Raw genomic sequence first — 24,917 nt, 5'->3', positions numbered from 1 at the left:
ACAAGAGTAGAAAAACAATGCTGTTGCCTCAAAACGGGGGGGCAGGTAGGCAGGTTCCTCCCACAGACATACACACAGAACTAAAGAAACAGCAGTTTTAAGATCAGTTGAAGTCAGGACCCCAGAGAGACTGGACACTGGGAGAGGGAACTGTAGATTTCCCAAAAGAGCAAAAAGGTCCCAAGTAAAGAAAACCCCCAAAACCCAGGAGAGTGGAGGAGGAGAAAGTCCAAAGGAGACTTAGTAGTCAAAGGAAAGACAGGAACCTGGGAAAATGTCCTGCTAAGTGAAGTTAAAAGTGAGGGGCAGAGGGAAAGACTGCAAGCTTCAAATTTAAAGTGAGAACAGCTTGCAAGAAGCAAGAAGGTTCAAAGGGACAAATAAAGATTTGTAATTCTTTGCTATGAGCATGTGAAGCAGTGGTCTACTGTTGAGGCTGAGTTGGTGAGAGAGAGTGCTTGAATTCATGTAGTGACCCGGGGATGAGGAAAATCAGAAGGAGAGTTCAAAACCCTGGAGGTGAGCCCTTGTGGAAGGCGTCCAAGAGAAAGCATCGGTTTGAGAGAAGGTTCCAGGGCGAGGTCTTGGAGAGCGGAGATTGGAAACCCTCGAGTGAAGGATGGAATTCAGTGAGACTGGTTGGTTCAAGGTGTGACAAGCATCTGGGGGGAGTTGAGGAGAGATCCATAGCATCTGGTTGAGGTGACATCTGTCATTTGGTTTCAGAATGTGATGTGTCTGACCACAGGTTGCCTATTGGTACATGGACTGTGTACTTACTGTGGACTTTAAAGTATAAGATAGCTTTTGTAACTTGTGTTATCCTTACAAATCTGTATACATCTGTAAAGGTATAGTTGTGGGTGAAAGAGTACTGTAATATAGTTCATCTTTTCTTGTTAAATAAATGCTTTATTCTTTTATTAAAAGCTTATCAGTTGATACCTGTGACTCTGTTCAGTAGCTACTCTCCGCGCATCTACGCACACAAATAAAAGTTGGGATCTATAAAGCTGGGTTCCATTCTGGGATCAGGCTTGTCCGGGGGTCTCAGCTGGGATCATAACAGCCATTGACTATGATATTCACACTCCAAGAGGCCCTCTTGGATTTTGCAACTTCACCCAAGAAAGGCACTCTGTGTTCTTCTGTATCTCCTATTTCCTGGATACTTCTTGACCTGATTGGTCTCTCTTTCAATATTGGAGTAGGAGGCTTTCTGTTGTGGCATACCATTTTCAAATGACTCTGCCTCCTGCTGGAATGCCACTCTGCGTTTGTGGTAGGACAGCCTTCACACCTATGAATTTTTTTTGCGCCACAGTGAGAGCATTGCATAATGGTGCTGACTGCCGCCCCTTCGTTCTGGGTCTGCTTTTTAGTCGGCGCACTGGTACCTGTTCTGGTCACAAACTGGACTGAGTCAGTAGTCTGACTCCACAAAGGGTCTCTATCACTCCATACTAAAACTAGGTTCTGCTTCCATAGCTCAGACTGTCTCACTAAATGAAGTGCCTTGGATAATGTTAGCTTTCCCCTGGACTGCAGAAAATCAGATAGGGTTTTATTGAGTAATCCCATCACAATCCGGTCTCAGATGAGTTCATCCTTTAGAGTGCCATATTCATAACTATTAGCCAAACAATACAGGTCATTAGTGAAAAAATCAATACTTTCCCTGAATGTCTGAGTGCACCTGTTAAACCTCACTCGGTCTATAATAATGTTCCTCCACTGCAATACAATTTGAAGGTCTTAATAATCTCTTCATAGGCCGTTGTGTCCACATTAACGCCCTGCCTTATTAAGATATCACCTACACTGCTGCCTATGGAATAGAGGAGTACGCTGACCTTTGCTTTATCAAGGTTCTGTGCTAACCCCAAAATGGTCTTATACCTACTGAATCTGCAACACCAGTTTTTCCAGAGTGCTGCTTGGTTGGGAACTTCCATGTGGTCAAAGGAGTCATGTAGAGGTAGGACTTTCCCATGACTGTCTGTTACTTTAATCAACTGTCTTGGGATTCAGATGGCACTTTTCCTCCTGATGTTTTGCCACAGTCATTCCGTCACTGCTTTATTTTTGATGGCTTTCACTTTCCCTACCATTGGCAGTTTCATCAAGGATCCTTGCTATTCAGTAGGTTTACCACTGCCACCATGAAGTATCATCATAAATGGTCCCAGGGTGCGTTTAACAGAGACTACTGAAAACAAGGCATTCAGGAGCTTGCAAACATCTACTATGAACTAAGTCCAGGGATAGATAGATAAGCATGAGGCTCCTTCCAGAAGCACCTCTTTCTGAGTCCCAGTGACAAGTGACCTGACATCACTGAAGATGTATGTTAGCTATTAGCATAATAGCTATTATCCCTTTATACCACATGTATGCTAGAGAGTGAGTGTATGCGAGAGAGTGACTGTGTGTGTGTGTGCATGCGTGTGTGTGTGTGTGTGTGGGTGGGTGGGTGGGTGGGTGGGTGTGAGTGTGTTTGTGAGAGAGTGTGAGAGAGTGAGTTTTTGTGTGTAAGAGAGTGAGAGGGAGTGTATGTGAGTGAGAGGGTGATCTGGATTTTCATTCTCGAGGCAGGTAAGGGGAGTTGGGAACATTCCCAACTCAGCCCAGCCAACTCAGGAGAAAGTGCCTGTAAAGGCAGGTTCTTCAATGCTGGGGGCGGGTGTGAGCTGGAGTTGGGCCAGCCAACTTAGGAAGATGTGTGGAGTCAGCCACAGGCACTGCCGGGTGATGAGGTGGGCTGTTTCAAAAGGCTCACCTCAGTGCCATGAGACTTTGTCCCAGTTAAATTAAAAACACAAAGGCTCTCCATTCTGCACACCCCCTTCACCCTCAAAACACTCCCAATGTCCCACCCATGTTACCTCATGCCCCCACCCAGCCCCATTGACCCTCATGCCCCCTATGCCCTTCTACATATGGTGCTTCATTTTCCTTTATGTCAAGCTCTGGCATTTCCATCCCCATTGATCCACCATACACTTTGTAGAGCCAACGAACCCTACAGTGTAAAGTGGTTGTGTAAAAAAAAACCTTCAAAAACCACAACCCCTTGAAACAACTTAACTTGTGTAATCAAACATTGTGAAACTGACCACAGGAATCAGAGAGCCTGAGCTGTCAATCAAAAATGTTTCCTCTGGGGAGCAGGTGTTCTCATATTCTAATAGCTCTCTGGGCTTTCAACCAAGTGTCACTATGTATTTCTGCCATTTCCACCAACTCCAGCATGATGCCACCACCAAACACACCTTCCCTGTATCTCCCCTGTCAGCATTCTGAAGGGACTGTTCCCTCTGTGAAACCCTGGTCCACTCCTCCATCACTCCCAACTCCTCATCCCCTTCTCATGGCACCTTGCCATGCAATTGCAGGAGGTGGGACATCTGTCCCTTTACCTCCTCCATCCTCACCATCCAAGGCCCCAAATACTCCTTCCAGGTAAAGCAGTGATTTACTTGTACTTCTTTCAACTTACTCTACTGTATTCACTGCTGACAATGCAGTTTCCTCTACATCGGGAAGACCAAGTACAGTCTAGGTGACAACTTTGCGGAACACCTTCACTCAGCCTGTAAGCATGGCCTCCATCCTCAGGTCACTTGCCATTTCAATTCACCACCTTGCTCTCATGCTCGCACTTCTGCCCTCAGCCTGTTACAATGTTCCAGTGAGGCTCAATGCACGCTGGAGGAACGGTACCTCACCTTCCGATTAGGCACTTTACGGCATTTTGGACTCAATATTGAGTTCAACAACTTCAGGCCATGAACTCTATTTTGATCCTTTTCCCCTCAAGCGCCAGTCTGTATCTTGTTCTGATGTTTTTGCTTTCAGACAGCGCTGATCTATATTCTGCAATTAACACCTACTCTGAACCAAAGCTTTAATCTTTAATACTCACATTACCACTCCCTTTGTCTTGTGTTCCATTACATTTTTGTCATTTAACCTCCCCCAAACTATAGCCTATCCCTGATCTTCTATTTTGCTCCACCTGCCCCTCCCCACCTTTTTTAACAGCACATATATACCGCACCAGTTCTGAAAATGCCAGATTGGACTCAAAACATTGTTATGAAATCCACTTATCTCTGTGTCCCTGTGGAGACTGTAACATTTCAGGTACAGCATGTTCCAATGTTGTTACATCGGTTCCTGCCTAGTAACAGGGGTGGGACCCCATGGGAGTGTGTTGATAGGCTACCCAGATCAATTCAAGGGTCATTCAATTTTAGTCAGTCAGGGTTAGTCATGATCAGCAGTTGAAGTGCTGTTTGTTAGCTCTAAGGAGCTGAGTTGGCAGGCTCCATGTAGAGAAGGCTTGGGAGAAGCCGTGGAAAGGGGAAAACACACCAATAATCAAAGGCTGGAGTGCAGACTCAGAAGTCTAGGGGAATGTAGTCTTGGGAAATGAGATGGAAACCCTGGGAAGTGAGCAGTAGTTGAGGTAGCTCGAGTCAGAATGGCTTTGAAGAAGTTCCGAGGCTGGATCTTTGAAAGTACAGAATTGGAATCCCTTGTGAAAAAGACAAGAGTTTAAAGAGACTGTGTAACTCACAGTGAATACTAACATCTGGGTGGGTTCGTGAAAAATTCATTTGCTCTGTAATGTGGTGTGTTCGACCACAGCTTGTCTGTTAATTCACATGTACCACATACTTAACTTGAATGTTAGAAAGAAGATACATATTGTAAATTGTTTTATCTTTCTGGGCTTGTATAGTAAATTTTGTTTTTGTTGTTCAAAACCCGTGGGATCTTGTGAACCTATTCCAAAAGCAGGTGTCTTAAATCGCAACCTTTATTCACTTTAAATAAAACATTATTGGTCCCTATCCAGATCCCCCCCCTTCCCCCCCACCCGCCACGTCCTGAGTTCTAGCCAAGGATCGTAACAACATTAACTCTTTTTCTTCCTCCAGAGATGCTGCTAGACCTGCTGAGCGTTTCCAGCATTTTCTGTTCTTACTTCATTATGCATGTTTGGTTGAGAGCCCAGACAGCTATTAAAATACAAGAGCACCTGGTCCCCAGAGGAAATATTGTTTGATTGACAGCTCAGGCTCTCTGATCTCTGCGGTCAATTTCACAATGTTTGTTTACACAAGTTAAGTGGTTTCAAGGGTTTATGGTTTGTGGTTTTTGAAACTTCTAAGGGCCTGAATGATTGACACTTTATTAGGTTGCAATTCAGACTTCTTTTTCAATGGGGGAAACTTCTCAATGAATGACTTTTTTTTAATACATAACTTTACACTATAGGACTCCTTGCTTACAGTGGGTCAATGAGGATGGAAATGCCGGAGTTTGGCATAGGGGGCACGAGGGGACATGGGGATGGAATGGGGGCATGAGGAGGACCATTTGAACTTACCTTTTAGAAGGTCTCCTCATGCAAGGCTGGGGTTTATGACTCCACTGAGGAGCCGTGAACTGCGACTCTTAAAACGTGGCCCAACTGCATGAACATTACAGAGGAGTAGGAGGTTCCTATTTCCGCAACGGAGCCAACCTGGTTGGGAATGTCAGATGTGGGCTTTGGACAGGAACCAGTCCATACCCATTAAAGACACTCCCAAAAATCGCACAGCCCGGGAATCCCGGAATTGGGAACATTTTTAAAGGGCTCCTGAGTCAACCCGTCTCAGCGAAAATCCAGGCCAATGTGTACGAGAGTGAGTGTGTGTGCGAGGGAGTGTGTGTGAGAGAGCGGGAGAATGTGTGTGTGTGTGTGTGTGTGTGAGTGGGTGAGTGAGTGCATGTGAGAGAGTGAGTGTGTATGTGTGTGAGAGTGAGTGAGTGTGAGAGAATGAGTGTGTGTGAGAGACTAATAGTGTGTGAGCAAGCGTGAGTGAGTGTGTGTGAGTGACCATGCTTGTGAGACAGTGATGAGACTGGAAGTGAACTGGACACATACATGCACACACTCAGGCCGGGATTTTCCAGCCGCATCACAGACGGGATATGCCACGGGCAAGGCAGCGCCCCAGCTAGAAGTCCATTGACTTGTGGCGGGACCGGAAGATCCTGACACGGGCGGGTGTGGAAAATCCCGCCCTCAGGGTGTGTGTCACTAGAGGCTTTTATTAGTTGGCTCTGCCGCTTGGAACTTTTTAATTATGATTTTTAATAACTACTCATTTTGTTAAATTATCAATTTATTGCTTTGGCATTGATTTTTTTTTTTGCTCAGCCAAGCTATGTCTTCTTCACACCTTAACTCTTTTCCAGAAACTCATTTAATGTGGTGCCAAACGAGATCTCAGGCAGCTGCCGCTGGGTTTCTTGCTGAAGGGGAATGAGAAGCTCAGAAGAGTGGGATTGCTTTTTGGAGGGCTGGGTAAAAGGGGTTATCTTTACTCCAACAGAAATGGGAAGTGTTGGAAATGCTCAGCACACCTTGTGGCGTCTGTGCGGAGAGTGAGATGCCCGTGGCCTTTTGTCGGGACTCGTGCAGATTGTGGACCTGAAGGGTTTACTCTGTTTCTTTTCCCATAGTGCTGTCTGGCCTGCTGAGAATTTCCAACATTTTCTGTTTATATTTGAGATTTCCAGCATCCGCAGTGTTTGCCTTTCGTGTTGCATAAATATCAGGCCCTGTATCCATTTGCTGTCATGCGTCATTATTCACCTCAAGATTCCTACTGCCAAGCAAGTTCCTGATAAATTTGATAAAAGCAAAATACTGCAGAAATCTGAAACAAAAACAGAAAATGCTGGCACATCCGACTTACCCCACGTGGATTCATAATATCACCACTGTCAACACCCCTTTGTCCTTTTGTCTATGACTTCTTTGGCAGTCTCTTCTTGACCTCCACCTATCACTAGCCCTCTATCCAGCTCTACCTGTCCCACCCCCCTCAAACAGCTTATATTTCACCTCATTTCTATATGCCTTAGTTCTGATGAAGGGTCATACGGACTTGAAACGTCAACTGTATCCCTCTCCGCAGATGCTGTCAGACCTGCTGAGTTTTTCCAGCTATTTTTGTTTTTGTTCCAGATATCCAGCATCCGCAGTATTTTGCTTTTATCTTAGTGTTTAATTGACTGCCACCTCTCTTCAAGGTATGTCTGCCTTGAAGAAGTATTGCTCTTCTCTCCGCCTGTCTCTTTTGCCCTGTTCACCTTCACTGCTTTCCATTTCTCTCCTGGTGTTTGACAAGGTGTTTACTAAAACTTGCTTTCACAGCCATATTTCATTCCTCAGTGACTGTCTCCGTCTCCCACTTACCCCACGTGGATTCATAATATCACCACCGTCAACACCCCTTTGTCCTTTTGTCTATGACTCCTTTGGCAGTCTCTTCTTTGCCTCCACCTATCACTGGCCCTCTATCCAGCTCTACCTGTCCCACCCCCCTCAAACAGCTTATATTTCATCTCATTTCTATATGTCTTAGTTCTGATGAAGGGTCATACGGACTTGAAACGTCAACTGTATCTCTCTCCGCAGATGCTGACAGACCTGCTGAGTTTTTTCAGGTATTTTTGTTTTGTTACAGAAAATTCTGGAACTACTTAGCAGGTCTAGCAGCATCTGGGGAGAGAGAAACAGAGTTAACGTTTTGAGTCCATATGACCCTTCTTCAGAGCTGAAGAGAATTGGAAATGTGATGAAATTTATAGGGCTGAATTTTCCCCCTGTTGTGGGGGGGATGTTGATGGGCGGGCACGTATGGGCGCACTTCCGATCGGCATCCCCGATCAGAGGCGCGGCACCATTTTACGCTGTACGCTCCCTGTGCGGGTGGGGGGGGGGAATTCCTAAAAACAGAGAGTGCGCACTTTCGCACGAAAGAGTGCACTCATCTCCCTGAGGCTAAGTGCAGCCTCAGGGAGATTGGTTCTACATGTAAAAAAGATAAAAGTAGAAAAATAAAATTTCCCCGCTCACCAACTCGTAAAATTCAGCCCATTGTGTTTAGGGGGGGTGGGGGGTGGTGGCAGGTGGAGCTGGAAAGGCGGCCAGCGATAGGTGGAGACAAAGGAGGGACTGACAAAGATGTCATGAACTAAAGGGCAACGGGAGTGTTAATGGCAGTGGTTAGTGCTAAAAAAAGGCGCTGATAATGGCATAAAGGTAAGAAAGCAGAACGTGATAATAGCAGAACGAGGGTAGCATTGTGTGAAAGAACAACATGGAACAAGTAACAGATGGCCCTGTAGAGGATGGGGTGGGGGGAGAAGGTAGTGGTGAGGAAAAAAGGATAGAAAATGGGATAGAAGGGGGGATAAAAAAAAGGATAAAACCACAGATAAATGAATAAAAATAAGTGGATAAGAAATAAAAATGAATGTAGCAAAAAGGGGATTAGTAAAAGGGGGTGAGGACGGAGGAGAGAGTTGTTGGTCTTAAGTTGTTGAACTTAATGTTGAGTCCAGGAGGCTGTAAAGTGCCTAATTGGAAGATGAGGTACTGTTCCTCCAGTTTGCATTGGGCTTCACAGTTGGAAACATTGCAGCAGGCCAGGGGCGGACACGTGGGCATGAGAGCAGGATGGTGTGTTGAAATGGCAAGCGACAGGAAGGTCTGGGTCATGCTTGCGGACAGACAGGAGGTGCTCCGCAAAGCAGTCACCCAGTCTGCGTTTGGTAAATTTGAGTCCATTGTATTTATTGCTTTTTGCAGAAATCATTGCGACTGTAAGTTTGATTGTATGGGTGGAGCCAGTGTAGACAGTAAAGATCATAACTGCCATTTACCCAGAACTCTTGAGGTTGGACTTTACTGTAATGTTGATCACCTAACCTTGATGTCTTGGAATCTGGTTTTGTATAAGCCCAATATTACAGACGTAATGTCTGAAGTGGCTTGCAGATGTAAAGTCTTCCTGTTTAGGACAATAACTATAGTTGAGTTTACAACCCCACTGGGTCAAATCCTGAAACCCCCTCCCTAACAGCACTGTGGGTGTACCTACATCACTGGGACTGAAGCGGCTCAAGAAGGCAGCTCACCACCACCTTCCCAAGGGCAATTAGGGATGGGCAATAAATGCTGGCCTAGCCAGCGAAGCCCACATCTCCTACATGAATTAAAAAACCAACCAGTTAACTCATACACCTAGAAACCTGATACCACAGTGATATTTGAGCCCCTCTTCCCAAAAAATACAGATTCAACATTGGTACTTAGCTGTTGTTAATGGAATAAAACATGTTATCATCAAACAGCGTGGGTTTGATCCCGATGAACCATTATGCATTGGTGCATATGCCACCTGATGCCTACTTATGAGACTGGAGAAATTTCAGTGATAGGGAATCACAGGGTAGTTACGGGGAAAACTGATTTATTAGGATTGAACTGTTTTAAGAAAACTATTCCTGGCAGAATGGGATTAACAGATCAATTAGCTTTTCCTCACTTTGAACCACACATTGGGCAAAATTTTTACCACAGCGGGCGGGCACGCACCCGAACCTCTCGAACATAAAATGACGCACGTTGACATCGGGCGAGCGTCCCGACGTCAACGCGCAGTCGCGCGATATTTTGCTTGGGCACGTGCCGGAGTCGGCAGCACGCCCGCCGACAATTAAAGGGCCTGTTAAGGCCATTAATTTATCGCTTAAATAGAATTTTTCGCTGCTCGTCCAGCCTTACGGTTGACGGGCAGGCGAAAAGGCCAAGCGGCCTTTGCACTTTTTAGGAAACCTCACCCACAGGCGGGACGAAGTTTTCCTAAAGCAAATAAAAACAAATTAAAAATTTAAAACCTAATTAATAACATGTCCCTGTTCATGTGACTGGAGCCACATGAGGGGACTTTTTTTTTTACATTTTTAATTTTTTTTATAACGCTTCACAGAGGCAGCTCTGTGCCTCAGGGAGATCATCAAGTGCGCACTCGCACGTATGCGCAAAGTTCGCCCTCACCCTGTTCGCCCTCCTCCCCCTCCCACCACCCGCACATACAACGCCACTCGTGTTTCACGCTGGGCAGACCTTAATTGGCTCGCCAGCGTGAAACCACCTTCCGGCCCCGATCGCGGGTGGGTGGATTCCCGACCGTCCCCACTGAGCCCGCCTGACAAGGGGCAAGGTTCTGCCCAATGTTTTGTCATTTGTATGCGGTATATGGCTGACCACCCATAGTTGTCCGGAGAAGGGATAGTGGGCTTCATCCTTGTGGGCTTCATCCTTGAACTGCTGCAGTCCACATGCTGATTTTCTCTGAAAGTACGAGTGGATAAAATCGTAAAAAGGCCCGTGACATTTTCAGTTTTATAAATACGTACAGAGGGTACAAAAATAAAGAAGCAATGACAAATTTATACGAACCAGAGACATGGTTATTGAAAATTTCAAATTATCACAGAGTGAGGAAGAAGATGGGCAGAAATGTCTATATATAGAGAGAATTTGGAGCATGGAATGCTTTCCTGGAGGGCGTGGCTGAGGCAAAAATCATTGTACCTTTTGAAATTGGTTAACTGTTTGAAATAAGTGTACAAGATTCTGGGGAGAACAATAAAACAATAGGATTAATTTAGAATTGCTCTGGCAAAGAACAAGTCCAGATGTTTTTTTTATTCTTTCCTTCCCTAAAGGACATGAGTGAACCAGATGGGTTTTTAACTACAGTCAATGATAGTTATCATGGTCACGGATACTGAGACTAGTTATATGTTGCAGTTTTAATGATTTAAATTGATTGAATTTAAATTCCACCAGGGATTTGAACCCATGCCCTCAGAGATTCAGCCTCAAGATTTCTAGTCCAGCGATACTACCACTATGCCACCATCTCCCCATGATGGGTGAATGAGCCTTATCCTGTGCTGCAAACAGTTTAGGCATTTTTATTTTTCCTTTCAGACGTTAACTAATGCAGGAAAAGGTCGTGACAATATAAAGCACGATCATCTAAAAAGTGTAAATTATTAGACAATGCTTGAAATAACAAATTATGCTTTGGGCTTCTTGGATTTTGAATGAAATTGTTGTAGTCCAGTGGGAAAAAATAATACGCTTCTGTTTCTACTTTGGTGTTGTAATGAAAAAGAAAACATGATTTACTTGTATCCAATGCAATTAAGAAACATTTATTTTGCAAATAACCAACACACTTGGGAAAGGTACAGTGTAGCTGATATCTTTCAAATATGATAATAGAGGCATTGATTTTCTTTTCCAACAGAAATAAGTTCCAGTATTTCTCCCTTGGTTACTTTTTCACGAGACTTTTGTATACCACAATTTAAGAACTCGCACACAATAATGTTTTGCGCACACTTACTGAACCAGTGCTCATTTTTTAAAACACTTCTTGAAAAAAAGTTAACAGAATATTTTAAACACATATGCCACTACACAAACCTGTGCATACCTTAGTTAAATGGACTTCCCTTTAACATACAAATCACTTAAATATAATTTTACTGGGCAAATAAACAAACCTTCCATAAGATATCACAGTTTGTACCAACTAGTAATTATTTACAATTACAAAAAATGGTGTCACCTGTTAAATAATTCCTTAATAAATATTTAATGAAGGCATTGATAGCAATGAAAATAAAGTTTAATTTTACAGGAGCTACTGTATAAAAAAATACATGCAGCTGTTTGAATTTTCTTCCACCGTCCAATGCGTTACACCCACTCTTATCGTGGCAGGAACACTACAGTTTTATCTAGCCATCATAATAAAACATAACTAGGTCATAATGAACATAAAGAAGGTTTTTACTTTGACCACTGGAATCATTCAAGCTGATAGCTCGTCAAAATGAGATGATTCCTTAAGGAAAAATGACTACTCTCCCCAGGGTTTGAACAAAGACATTACAGGAAAGTGCTGTAACACACTATTTTAATTGTCGTTTGAAGGTTCCTGACTGTTATATACCTTTGTATAAGCTGTATCCAAAACCACGAGTATAAACAAGTTAAAAATACATGTTTTTTTTCAATCAATATGGATCTAGTAATAAGTGCCCAAATGATTTCCCTTAGCAACTCTAAAAGATAATACAGCATTATATTTGGTACACAACTGGGGTTAGTAGGGGTGTGCTTGAGGGGTGGGGGAGGGAGGGTTTGGGGAGGTGGTAGTGGGGGTGCTGTGGAAATGGCAGCGCTGTTATATTGGAAACCTTCCTTCATTACTTAACAATGTAGAAACAGCTTGGTACAACGCCTGTAACTTATGATTAAAGGCATATTTTATATTTTTAATAGTTTTGAAATACAGCCTTGTAAGCTTACAAAAAAAAGATGCTGTCAAATTACTTAAAAACATTTTCTTTAAAGGCATGATCTCAATATGCTAAGGCTACGATAGGTATAAAAATCTATGATATAAATAGTGATCAGTAATCAATTACTGTTCATTTTACATTCTGTGAGAAAAGAATTCTATTATTTGTAATGTACGTGGTGCACATTTGTATACATCTCAATATAGTTTGCATGTCATTTCTATAAAACCTACATGATTTTCTCATCTACATGATCCCCTTGGAAGGAAGCTTTGTAACTAACTAAAACTTTGACTGATTGTTGCCCAAGTAATCATTGCAACCCCAATAATGTTTCCACAAATATAATTTCACAAAACCCTTCATAACAGTTGAGTATATAAGCACTACCTAGAGCTTTAATCAGGAAATAAATTCTAAATTAGTCATTACAGAAAAAGCAGTACAGCCAAAGCTTTCTAAAAATATATAAATTGCTCAATACAATGAGTGACATGTTCAAAATGGGAGAAAATGCATTCACAGTTTATTGATATAGCAACGTAGCAAATACTTCTTTCACAAGGCTCAGGCTTTGCCTGTGTGCTTTTGATTAGTATGTAAAAATAGCATATTCATGCAACCATGTTTAAATATCAGTAACTTCTCAATTAATAAACCACTGAATGGCACATTTAAAACTGCTCAATCTATTATCGATAAGTACTGGTATTCAGCATCTGTTTCCAATGGATTGTCTTTCAGCAGGTTTCCATAGTAAGGATTCATTCTTTGTAAGCTCTGGTGGGCGATGTTCCCTTGTAGAAGATATTTCTTGTACTTTCTGGGCTGTTTCCTCTTTCTGGTATTAAAATTATGTTAGCTTTTCGCCTGAGGGTTGAATCCCGACTAGAGGACACCGAGTGCGTTTCAGAAGCGGCTTCACTACCTTCCACTGGCGTTACTCTTATGGTGGTGATTCCGTGGTGATGGTGTTCACTACTGTCTGGATTGGTTTTCTTTCTATCAGATGTAGCATAGCTATCTTTTACTGATTCACTGCTTTCAGAGTCTCTGTTAAGATCATTTAACTCAAATGCTTGGCGAATGCTGCCTTTCTCATGGGACTTCCATTTCCATGATCCACTTCCTTCACTGCCCGATGGTACTTGCACGAGCGGCCTGTTGTTTTCTGGATGAGCTTCTACTCTGACAATATTACTAGGCTCATGCTCTGTTAGAGCTTTGTACCTTATAGATCCTGTGCAAGTTACTGTACTACCATCGGTACTTTTTGGGCTGCTCTGTAGCATACCTTGCTGCTTGGACATAGCAATAACCTGCATAATTCTTGGTTGGGTGCTTGCCCTGCCAACTCCACTCTTCTCAGCTACTTTAAGCCACTTTGATCGAGCTGAACTGACTTTTGGAGAAGTGCTTACGTTCTCTTGTGTTTCCTCAGGTATATGAACCAGCTGTGACGAGCCTGGGCGTGACTGCATGGAGACTCTTGCTCCTCCACCAATGTTACTGGCGCTGCTAGTCCCAGGAATAGTACCAGCTTGAATTTTCAGATACTGGTTGAGTTGTGCCTGTTGGTCTCCATTAAGGCCTACTCCTGCTGGCTCTGAACTGGATCTCATCTCCATGGACTTTGGTGGAGAGTGACCAGTTTCTGTCTCCATTACTTGCAGGGACAGTTTCCGATTTTCATTCTTGGACTTCCATTGTGACAAGAGCTGTTTAGAACGGGCAGAGTCCATAGAAGCATGAATTGTTGCATTCCTTCTGGCTGCCTCATCCAACGATGGTGTGTTGACACGTGGCAGTGTGTTGCTAAAGGTTACCATGTTCTCCTTTGCCATTGGACTACGAGGAGTAATGATCTCAACGTCGGCACTCGTTCTCTTTAAGTTTGTAAGGGAGCCCGTTTCTCTGTGGTTTCGGTTCAGAATGCTTTCGGAATGGTGGGATGAAATCCCATCGATGCTGCTGGCAGTTTTTCCTTGGAGTTGTCTACTGCTTTCCTGGCTGAGGTCTGTCAGCGACCTCAAAGGTTCTCTGTGATGGGTCTGGTGGGTTATGCCATCATCACTAGGCTGGAAATTGCTCACAGCATAAAGACCCTGCATTTGGAACAAAAAAAATAACATGGAATCAAAATACACGTTAAGGGTTATTTATTTCATCGAATCATAGGGCAGAAATTTTCGCTTGGCGGGTGGGTGCACGCCTGACACGCTTGAGCGTGAAATTAATGCGTGTTGACGTCAGCCGAGCGTGCCGACGTCAATGCGCAATCGCGCGATCGTTCAGTTGGCGGGCGCGCACAGCGGAGCTGGCCGTGCGCCCACCGACAATTAAAGGACCTGTTAAGTAATCAATTAAATAATTTAATTATTTAACTAACGGCTGGCGGGGCAGGCAAATAAGCCAAGCGGCCTTTGCATTTTTTTTGGAAACCTCATCCACGGGCGGGATGAGGTTTCCAAAATCAAATAAAAACTTTAATAACATGTTCCTGCCCATGTGACAGAGCCACACGAGGGGACATGTTTCATTACATTTTTATTTTTTTATTACTTTTTTCCATTACTCTCTTATATGGCCTGAGGCAGCTCTGTATTTTAGGGAGATTAGGAAGCGCTCACTCAGGCACATGTGTGAAGTTCGTGCTTGGCCCGCTCGCCCTCCTCCCCGCACCCGCACAGGCAGCGCTCAGCGTTGCCACTCGCGTTTCACATGGCCCGTCAGCATGAATTCTCAGTGCGGTTTCGATCACGGGCGGCGGTCGGCTTCCTGACCGCCCCCATCCGCCCCCACCAAGCACCCCACCCCCGCCAAGGGCAAAATTCTACCCATATAGCACAGAAGGACCAATGTGGCCATGCAAGACAACAGTGCCTACGCTCAAAAGAACCTAATTGACTGTAAAGTGGTTTGGGACATTGAGGTTGTGAAAGCTCCTATGTAAATGTACATTTTTCTTAAATTTCCTTTCTATTCAATTAGTCCCACTCATTTATTCTTTCCCCTAACACTGCAAATTTCTCATTCATAAGTAGATAGCCAATTCCCTTTGGAAAATAACTATTGAATCTGCTTTGACCATCTTGCTGGCATTCCAGATCACATCAACTCGCTGCATCGTTTTATTTAATCTAATAAACATTTTCAATATAAAACTTACTTGCAGGTTACGTCTTAACTGCATTTTTTTCTCAATTTAAATTTAATGTATCTTTAATTCTCATGTTGTTCCTTTTTAGAGAAAGAAATTCGTCATTATATTTTTATGAAATTGATGGCCTGGTCAGTCAATCCCACTTCTCCCTTGCTACATCTGGGCCAGCTGAGCAGATGTAATAATGATCCTGCTTTGTCTCATCGTACCATGTGGTGTCTGGGAAATTAGGTCAGGCCCTAAGTTAATTGGAATTGCTGAGCTACTGTCTGTTGATCCCATCTTGTGTTAAATTGGAATGTATACTTAAACCTTTATCTGGATTTGGATCTGAAGTATTTTGTGGGGCGCAGTTCATTTGCTCAAGTGGATTTTCTCCACTTCTGATCAGATGCAGCAGAAAATCATGGGTAGAAACGTATTTGTGAGCTTAAGTGCTTGGAACATACCACAAACAGCATTCTGGTTTTTAACTCCCAGAGGTTAAAACATTAATATTATAAGGCATTTTGAAAGGGTAGAAAGGAAGCTAAACTTACAATTATTCGGCATGTTTCACAGCCTCAGGACATTCCGAAACACTCTACAGCCACCAAAGTACTTTTGAAGTGTAATCACTGTTGCAATGGAGGGAACGCAGCAGCCAATTTGTGCACAGCAAGCTCCCACAAACAGCAATGAGATTATGACCAGATAATCTGTTTTTGTGCTGTTGATTGAGGGTTAAATATTGGCAGGGATTTCGGCAGGAACTCCCTTGCTGTTCTTGCAAAGGGTGCCATGGGATCTTTTACACCACCCAGGGAAGCAGACGAGAACCTCTGTTTAACGTCTCATCTGAAAGACAGCTCCTTCAACAGTGCAACATTCCCTCAGAACTGCACTGGAGTGTCAGCCTAGACTTTTGAGCTCAGACTCTTAGAGTGAGGCCTTCTAACTCAAGAGGTGAGAGTGCTACCCATTGAGCCACAGCTGGAACAGTTAGATAGAGCTAAAGTGTTTCAAAGTATAACACCTTCTTTCAGAATGCTTTCTATCCCTTTGAGTCTTTTGCTTGGATAGTAGGCCAGAAAGCATGAGAAGTTTTACTACAGCTTTTCTAACAGTAGTACAGCACAAAAAGGGCAGATCTGTGTCTTCAAAGCTAAGTGTGCTGGATCTGGACTACCAAGTATAACAAATATCAATTTATTCCAGAGTAGGACAGTGTAGCACATGGCAGACTGTGGTGTCAAATACTTTCCTAAAGCATTAATGAGTCACTTAGATAAATTACACTTGCTCTGATATGATGTTTGTGAGCCTGTGTTTTAAGACAAAAGCTACATTTAACAAATAAAATGGTAACCATAACTGTTTGAATTAAGGATTCTGCCACAACATTGGCACACAGTCCTTGTGAGTTCAATTGGACGTCTGAGCATGTTAATCTTTATTTAAAAGACCAACACAAATGATCTAGACTTCAGCTGATTTAACTGAATTCAATTCCCAGACACAGAGGCCAGAATTTTCACGTCGGCGTGCGGAGGAGGGGGCCAGCATGCCAATGTGTAACATGACGCACGGTGACATCGGGCATGCATCCCGACGTCACCATGCGTCATTCAGATCTTTCGTTCGACGGGCGCGCGCCGGAGGCAGCTGCGCACCCACCGAACTGTCAAAGGCCTGTTAAGGCCATTAGAAAACCAATTAAAGTAGGTATCAATGCTGCCCGTCCAGCCTTAAGGTTGGCGGGCAGGTGAAGAGCCCAGGTGGCCTTCGTATTTTTCAGGAAACCTCATCCACGGGCGGGATGAGGTTTCCTGAAGGTTTCATTAAAAAAATAAATATTTTTTTCACAATTCAGAAACATGTTCCAGCTCACGTGGGACATGTCTAAATAATTTTTAACTTTCTTTATTTAAAACATTCAATATGAACTTAAGCTCCCTGAGGCAGCTCTGTGCCTCGGAGATTTCTGCGCTCTTTCACGCGCATGCACAAAAGAGCGCAGGCCCCGACTCTCCCTGCCCGCACAGGTAGCGGCCTTAATTGACCCGCCCACGTAAAATGGCGGCACACAGCTGATCATGGGCGGCGATTGGCTCTGTGCCTGTCCACGCCTGCTCCCGATCGGTCCACCCGACAGGCAGAAAATTCTGCCCAGAGAAACAGTGGCCTAGATGTTCCAATCTCCGGATCATCAAAGACGAGATATACCCCCCCTCCCCCACCACAAGATGCTCTTGGGGATCCCCGGGAAGTCCCGGCACAATGACTCTATGGGAATTACCCGGGAGGGTTGAACTTCTGATGGGCATTTTCCCATTCCCGGGGACCCTCCAAAAAAGTCTCCAACTCTGAGTTAGAGTTGGAAACTTCGGACAGTTCCACAGTACCTATCTGGGTAGTTACCCAGGAAGTGTTTGACAGAAAAATCTTAGTCTAACTTCTGGCTAACCAAGCAACTGACACTCCCAACTGCCCCCTCAACTTCCCCCACTGCCCGCTCCCACCCCCGAATACCCATCTCACCCCTCCGAACCTCCCAACCTACCCACGACCCGACCTGACTAGTGCCCACTACCTGACTTCCTCCAGACCCCCTGATTCCCCCTTGACTCAACCTGACTAGTCCCTACTGCCCGACTCCCCTCAAACCCTCCAACTCCCTCGATCTGACCTGACTAGCTCCCACCATCCACTTCCCCCAATCCCCGACCCACCTACCCACCTTACCCACCTAGCCAGCTGCCACCCTACCCAGCTCCAACCCTAGCCACCTGTCAACTTACCTCGCCCACCTACCCACTTACACACCTACACATTTACACACTCACTCACTCATACATACACTCGAACACACTGAGAATAGGGCAGCTAGTGCCGTAATAAGAGGGTGTGGCTTGTCTTCCCCCAGTGGTCCAGCGCTACAAGAAAGCAGTTCCTTTGACGGCGTGCTCCGCATTTCTGAAGAAGCTGGGATCGGATGACCAGGCCAGAAATGCGGAGCTCTGTCATAGCGCAGAAAAGCAGGAGCAGAGTGGCAATCCAATGGTGATTGCTGTTCCTCGAAAGATTCGGACCAATATCATAACTTCGTCCTCCCAGTAGACAATCCTACCTATAAATGTGTGTATCAGATATTGGGTCACATGCTACTTATAATTTTCTAATCATCTAAATGGATGGTTGGGATTTTGTGCCAATCACCAAAATAGTAGTCACAATTAGGAATCCTGGGCAATGGCGTCTGTTCTCTAACCCTGAAGCTTGATGCCTGTTTTATGGTCCTTCTACATCCTCCTGGTTGATTTAAGCTGAGTGGGCCAATATATCTGTCTGGGTTTTCTGCACAGCAGTTTTCCAATCTGCTACCATAACAGCATCGGAAAATTACAGGCCACCAGACTAACAGCATAACTGGCTGAACGAGGGCCATTCGTAAAAGCAGTGAGCACACACCGTCAAGAAATATATCTTTGTAACAAAATCTAAGACGCAACACTCACCAAATAGACAGCAATTCCTCCTCCTATCATAAATCCACAGTACACATCAATCGGATGATTCTTGTACTGGATAATGCGTGTTAATCCAGAGATCACTGCACAGATGATAAATGTGAAGACCAGTAGTGGCTTGAGGAGTTTGGAGGAGTCTGTCAGGGTTGCGTTGAAATACATCTAAAAGATAAACAACATATGATAACAATTGAATCAGTTTTGAAATGAACTAAGAATATTATCTTGTGTTACTTGTCTTGACCCGCGCAAACATTTATGAAAATCATTGAATTTTATCTGGCAACTGAACAGCCTGAATTGCAGCTACAGAAGTTGTAGCACAGAAGGAGTCCACTTATGCCAGTGCATTATTTTCCAACTGAAGCTGTCTATTGCCCTGCCCTTTCCTCGTATTATGTCCAACCTTTTCAAATGTTTATCCAATTCCATTTTGAATGAAGTATGGGGCAGGATTTTTCCCTTGCCGGGTGGCCTCAGCGCGGGCGAGCGGGAGCGATTGAAAAGCCAACCGCAATCGGGGCCGCACCGCGATTTCAGGCTGGCCGGCCAATTAATACTCGCCCAGTGTGAAACACGTGCAGCAGCGCTCAGCGCTGCCTGTGCAGGGAGGGGAGGAGAGCGAGCGCCTCACAGAGCTGCCTCAGGGAGATGAACAGTTTTGAAAATTAAAAAATGAACTATTTTAAATTGTTAAAAAACATGTACCCTCATGTGACTGGACATGTTCTGAATGAAATGTTAAAATTTATATTTTATTTTTAATTGCCGTTGGAAACCTCATCCCGCCTGTGGATGAGGTTTCCTAAAAAGTCCAAAGGCCGCTTGGTATTTTCGCCTGCCCTCCAACCGTAAGGTTAGATGGATAGCGAAAAATAACATTTAATTAAATCTTTAATGGCCTTAATAGGCCTTTCAATTGTCGGCGGACGTGCTGCCGACTCCCGTGCCCGCCCGCCAAGCGACATCATCAGGCGTCATTTTACGCTCGAGCGGGTCGGGTGTGCGCCCACCCGCTCAGCGAAAAATCCTGCCCAGAGTCTCTGTCTCAATTGTCAACATGGGCAAGGCAAGTTCGGTTGTAAATGTTCCTCTGTGTATTAAAATTTCTCCTAAGATCTTTTCCATTCTTCTGATGATAATCCTCAGTCTATGTCTATTTGTTATCAATTGAACAACCAGAACGAACCAGTCTTTCACTATTTACCCTCTCAAAACTTTTCATAGGGAAAAAGTGATGGACACGTCCCAACTCATGTGACAGTGTCTCATGAGGGGACATAGAGCCATAGACAAGTTACAGCACAGAAGGAGGCCATTCGGCCCATCTTGTCCATGCCAGCCCGAGGACACCCAGGTGCCCTTTCTAATCCCACCTTCCTGCACCCGGCCCATAGCCCTGCAGCTTACAGCACTTAAGGTGCAGATCCAGGTACTTTTTAAAAGAGTTTAAAGTTTCTGCCTCTACCACCAACTTGGGCAGTGAATTCCAGACACACACTACCCTCTGCGTAAAAATGTTCTCCCTCATGTCCCCCCTACACCTTCTGCCACTTATCTTGAATCTATGTCCCCTGGTTCTAGAATTCTCCACCAAGGGAAACAATTTTATCCTGTCCACTCTATCTATTCCCCTCAATTTTGTACACCTCAATCAAGTCACCTCTCAGCCTTCTTTGTTCTAAGGAAAATAACCCCAACCTATCCAATCTCTCCTCGTAGTTACACTTTTCTAACCCTGGCAACATTCTTGTAAACCTCCTCTGCACTCTCTCCAGAGATATTACGTCCTTCCTGTAATGTGGTGACCAGAACTGCACACATTACTCCCGTTGTGGCCTTACCAGTGTTTTATACAATTCCAACATTATATCCTTACTTTTATATTCTATACCTCTGCCAATGAAGGAGAACATTCCAATATGCCTTCTTTACAACCTTGTCTACTTGAACTGCTGCCTTCAGGGACCTGTGTACTTGTACGCCAAGATCTCTCACTTTATCTACCCCTCTTAGTATATTTCCATTTATTCTGTAATCCTTGTAACTGTTTGACCTCCCTAAATGTATGACCTCACACTTCTCTATGTTAAAATCCATCTGCCACTTTACCGCCCACTCCACCAAACCACATATATCGTTTTGGAGATTATGGCTATCCTCTACACTATCCACTACTCGGCCAATCTTTGTGTCATCTGCAAATTTCCCAATCGTGCCCCCTACATTCACATCCAAATTGTTAATATATAACACAAACAGCAAGGGTCCCAACACTGAGCCTTGCGGAACACCACTTGAGACAACTTTCCATTCGCAAGGGCATCCATCAACCATTACCCTTTGTTTCCTGTTACAAAGCCAACCTTTTATCCAGTTTGCCACATTACCCAGAATCACATGGGCTTTTACTTTCCTGACCAATCTGCCATGTGGGACCTTGTCAAATGCCTTGCTAAAATCCATTTACACAACATCCACTGCACTACCTTCATCAACCCTTCTTATCACTTCCTCAAAGAATTCAATCAAATTTGTGAGGCAAGACCTTCCTTAACAAATCCAACCTGATCATCCCCGACTAGTCCATGCCTTACCACATGATAGTTAATCCTATCTCTCAGGATTGATTCTACTAATTTGCTCACCACTGGTGTAAGACTAACTGGCCTGTAATTGTTTGGCATTTCCTTTGATCCCTTTTTAAACAATGGAACTACATTTGCATTTCTCCAGTCGTCCGGTACCTCCCCTGTATCTAGTGAAGATTGGAAAATCATCCTCAGAGTATCTGCTATCTCCTCCCTGACTTCCTTCAGCAGCCTTGGAAACAATCCATCTGGCCCTGGTGACTTATCAGCTTTCAAGGATTTCAACCCTTCGAGTACTTCCTCTCTCTTTATGACTATCCCATCCAATATCTCACGGTGTTCCTCCTGGACTACTATGTCTACATCCTCCCTTTCCTTTGTAAACACAGAGACAAAATATTCATTCAAAACCCTTCCCACAGCCTCTGCATCTACACACAAGTTTCCATCTTCATCTCTGATAGGTCCCACTTTTTCCTTAACTAACTTTTTAGCATTAATGTATTGGTGAAACATCTTTAGGTTATCTTTAACTTTACTTGCTAATCTTTTTTCATGCCCTCTCTTTGATTTCCTTATTTCTTTTTTTACTTCGTCCCTGCACTTCCTATATTCGTCTAGGCTATCTGCAGTGCTTAGTTCTTTGTGCCTATTGTGCACTTTCTTTTTCTGTTTGTTCTTTATCACTTTTAAATTCGGAGCTGATCTCCCCGAGGCAGCACTTAGCCTCAGGGAGATGAGTGTGCTCTTTGAGCGCACTCTCGGCTGAGGGAATCCCCCCGCCCCATCGCCTGCACAGGGAGCGCATAGCACTTCCTTGCAGGCGTCACGCTGGGCAGGCCTTAATTGGCCCATCCATGTAAAATGGTGGCCAATCGGAGGCATGCCTGCTATCCATCTAACCTTACGGTTGGAGGGCAGGCGAAAATACCAAGCGGCCTTTGGACTTTTTAGGAAACCTCATCCACAGGCGGGATGAGGTTTCCAACGGCAATTAAAAATAAAATATAAATTTTAACATTTCATTCAGAACATGTCCAGTCACATGAGGGTACATGTTTTTTAACAATTTAAAATAGTTCATTTTTTAATTTTCAAAACTGTTCATCTCCCTGAGGCAGCTCTGTGAGGCGCTCGCTCTCCACCGACGCACTTAGTCTCATTGATGGGAAATTCTACCCAGTGGTACTATTGTATAAATGTTGCTCTGTCCAATATTTTCCATTAGGGAGGCTTTAACCCATTTATTTAGGGCTCTCGCTAGCATCCTTGCTAAAATATTATGGAGAGGAATTTCAGATAAACATGTTAAGTGTCTGTATGCTTATGGGCTCAAGGCATAACTTCAGGGCAACTGGCTAAATCGCACAGCACCATAATTTGTCCTTGCAAAGTTAAAGAAACTGTTGGTGCAAGTTGGAATTGAGTAGTTGATTACATAAATATGCTTGACAAAATACATTAGGAACATAAAATTGCTGTTACGGTTAAATGATGTAGTTTTGTTGCATCTTGCTAATTATCTTCCAGTTTAAATAGTTTAAATGTCACTCACACAAATGATACAATTTTAAAGGGAGCGCAGGAACAAAGAGACCTGGGGGTGTACGTACACTCATTTTTGAAGTTGCATGGCAAGTTGAGAAGTCTGTTTAAAAAAAAAGTACAAGAGATCCTTGGCTTTATAAATAGAAGTTGGTTACAAAAGCAAGGAGTTTACTCTAAACCTTTAGAAATCACTGGTTAGCCTCCAGCTGGAGTGTTGTGTCTAATTCTGGGCACCACGTTTTGGGAAGGATATCAAGGCCTTTGACAGGGGTGCAACAGAGATTTACTAGAATACTACCAGGGATTTCATTACATGGTTAGGTGGGAGAAGTTAGAGTTGTTCTCCCTAGGGCAGGGGAAGTTAAAAGGAGATTTGATGTGGCTGTTCAAAATCATGAAGGGTTTTGGTAGAGTAAATAAGGAAAAATTGTTTCCAATGGCAGAAGGGTCAGTACCCAGCAGTCACAGACTTAAGATAATTGTCAGAAGAACCAAAAATGAGATGAATAGAATTTTTTAAACACACTATCTTGATATGATCTAGACAATGTTAGTGAGGGCGATGGAAGTAGATTCAACAATAACTTCCAAAAGGGAATTGGATAAATAAAAAGAAAGGCTTGCATTTATATAACATTTTTCCTGACTGCCAGATGTCACAAAGCGCTTTAGAGCCAATGAAGTACTTTTGTAGTGTAGTCACTGATGTAATTTGGGAAAGACAACAGCAAGTATGAAATAAAAACAGAAAATGATGGAAAAACTCAGCAGGTCAGGCAGCATTTGTGGAGAGAGAAAACAGAGTTAACGTTTCGAGCGAATATGAGCTCAGCAAACTCCCACAAACAGCAACGCGATAATGACCAGATAATCTAGTTTCTTTGTCATACTTGAAGGGAAAAATGTTGCAGCTCTATTGGCAAAGAGCAGGGCAGTGTGACTCGTTGGATAAGTCTTTCAAAGAGCCAGCACAGCCATGATGGGACGATCGGTCTCCTTCAATACTGTTTAATGCCAAGATTCTATGATAAGCTACAGAAGTAATATGAGGACGGCCAGGGGACACGAGGTTAAACTGTAAGTTGTTATGCAGTTCTCCTTTTGCCAGAGAGTAGTGGGCCTCTAAGAATACTATGCCGCTGGTGTGGTGGCCACTGACTCTCTGCCTTCAAGAGATCTGTTCTTGACTGGGGCAAAAATCGTTTCATTTGGAAGGCAAGCGTCTTCGTAGATGACACCTGGTTCATGTGAACTGCTGGACTGGGTTCAATTGTGGGTGTCGGAGAGAAATTTTCCAGAGTGATTTTTTTTCCCTTATTGACCCAGTTTCTCCTATTTTCGCCTCTCCCAGGAGAATACATGGTTGTGGTGATGGGGGAGGGAGGAGTGTTAATTATAATGGTTCGGAACAATAGACCAGCTGGTCTTTTCCTGCCCATCAATTTCATATGCTCATCTCTAAATTCTTTCTAATTTTCACACTGATCATTTCACCTACTAACGAGGGTTGCAGCTAATTTACATAGCAGAGCAAGATCTTACTCACAGTTAATAATTAATTGACAGATTCAACTCTGTGCTGATTATGACACTGTAGATCACACAAGGCAGCCTTGATTACTTACAGAAACATACACAGCTGCAAAGGCTGCAAGTGTAGCGTGCTGGGATGGGAAGGATTTTCTGCAAAGAGGAAAAACAACAATTTAATTATGTTGATGTTTTAGTCACTTATTAGGACATTATTTTTGTGCAGCATAATTTCAATCCAAGGGACGAATGTAATTGAACTGAGTTATATACTATCCCCGTAGCTTCATTCTGTAGCTGCTGTAAATTTTATTAATTTGCCCAGCATTTTCCTGTGCT

The 24,917-nt window shown here is 43.7% G+C and overlaps 1 protein-coding gene across 1 annotated transcript in view; it reads right to left on the bottom strand.

Moving 5' to 3' along the window:
- Nucleotides 1-11,065: 11,065 nt before the first annotated feature.
- The window catches only part of plppr4a (phospholipid phosphatase related 4a), a 70,938-nt gene continuing 57,086 nt past the window's right edge, over nt 11,066-24,917 (bottom strand). The window contains exons 5-7 of the mRNA XM_078561819.1: nt 24,674-24,731; nt 18,898-19,071; nt 11,066-14,342 (exon numbers count right to left, since the gene is read on the bottom strand). Coding sequence (XP_078417945.1) covers nt 13,002-14,342; nt 18,898-19,071; nt 24,674-24,731 — 1,573 coding nt within the window. The 3' untranslated portion in view covers nt 11,066-13,001. The remainder of the gene's footprint in view (nt 14,343-18,897; nt 19,072-24,673; nt 24,732-24,917) is intronic.

The sequence above is a fragment of the Cetorhinus maximus genome, chromosome 17, assembly GCF_964194155.1.
Source record: "Cetorhinus maximus chromosome 17, sCetMax3.hap1.1, whole genome shotgun sequence".
Classification (NCBI taxonomy): Eukaryota; Metazoa; Chordata; class Chondrichthyes; order Lamniformes; family Cetorhinidae; genus Cetorhinus; species Cetorhinus maximus.
The sequence above is the reverse complement of the archived record's forward strand: the minus strand, read 5'-3'. Positions and strand labels throughout refer to the sequence as shown.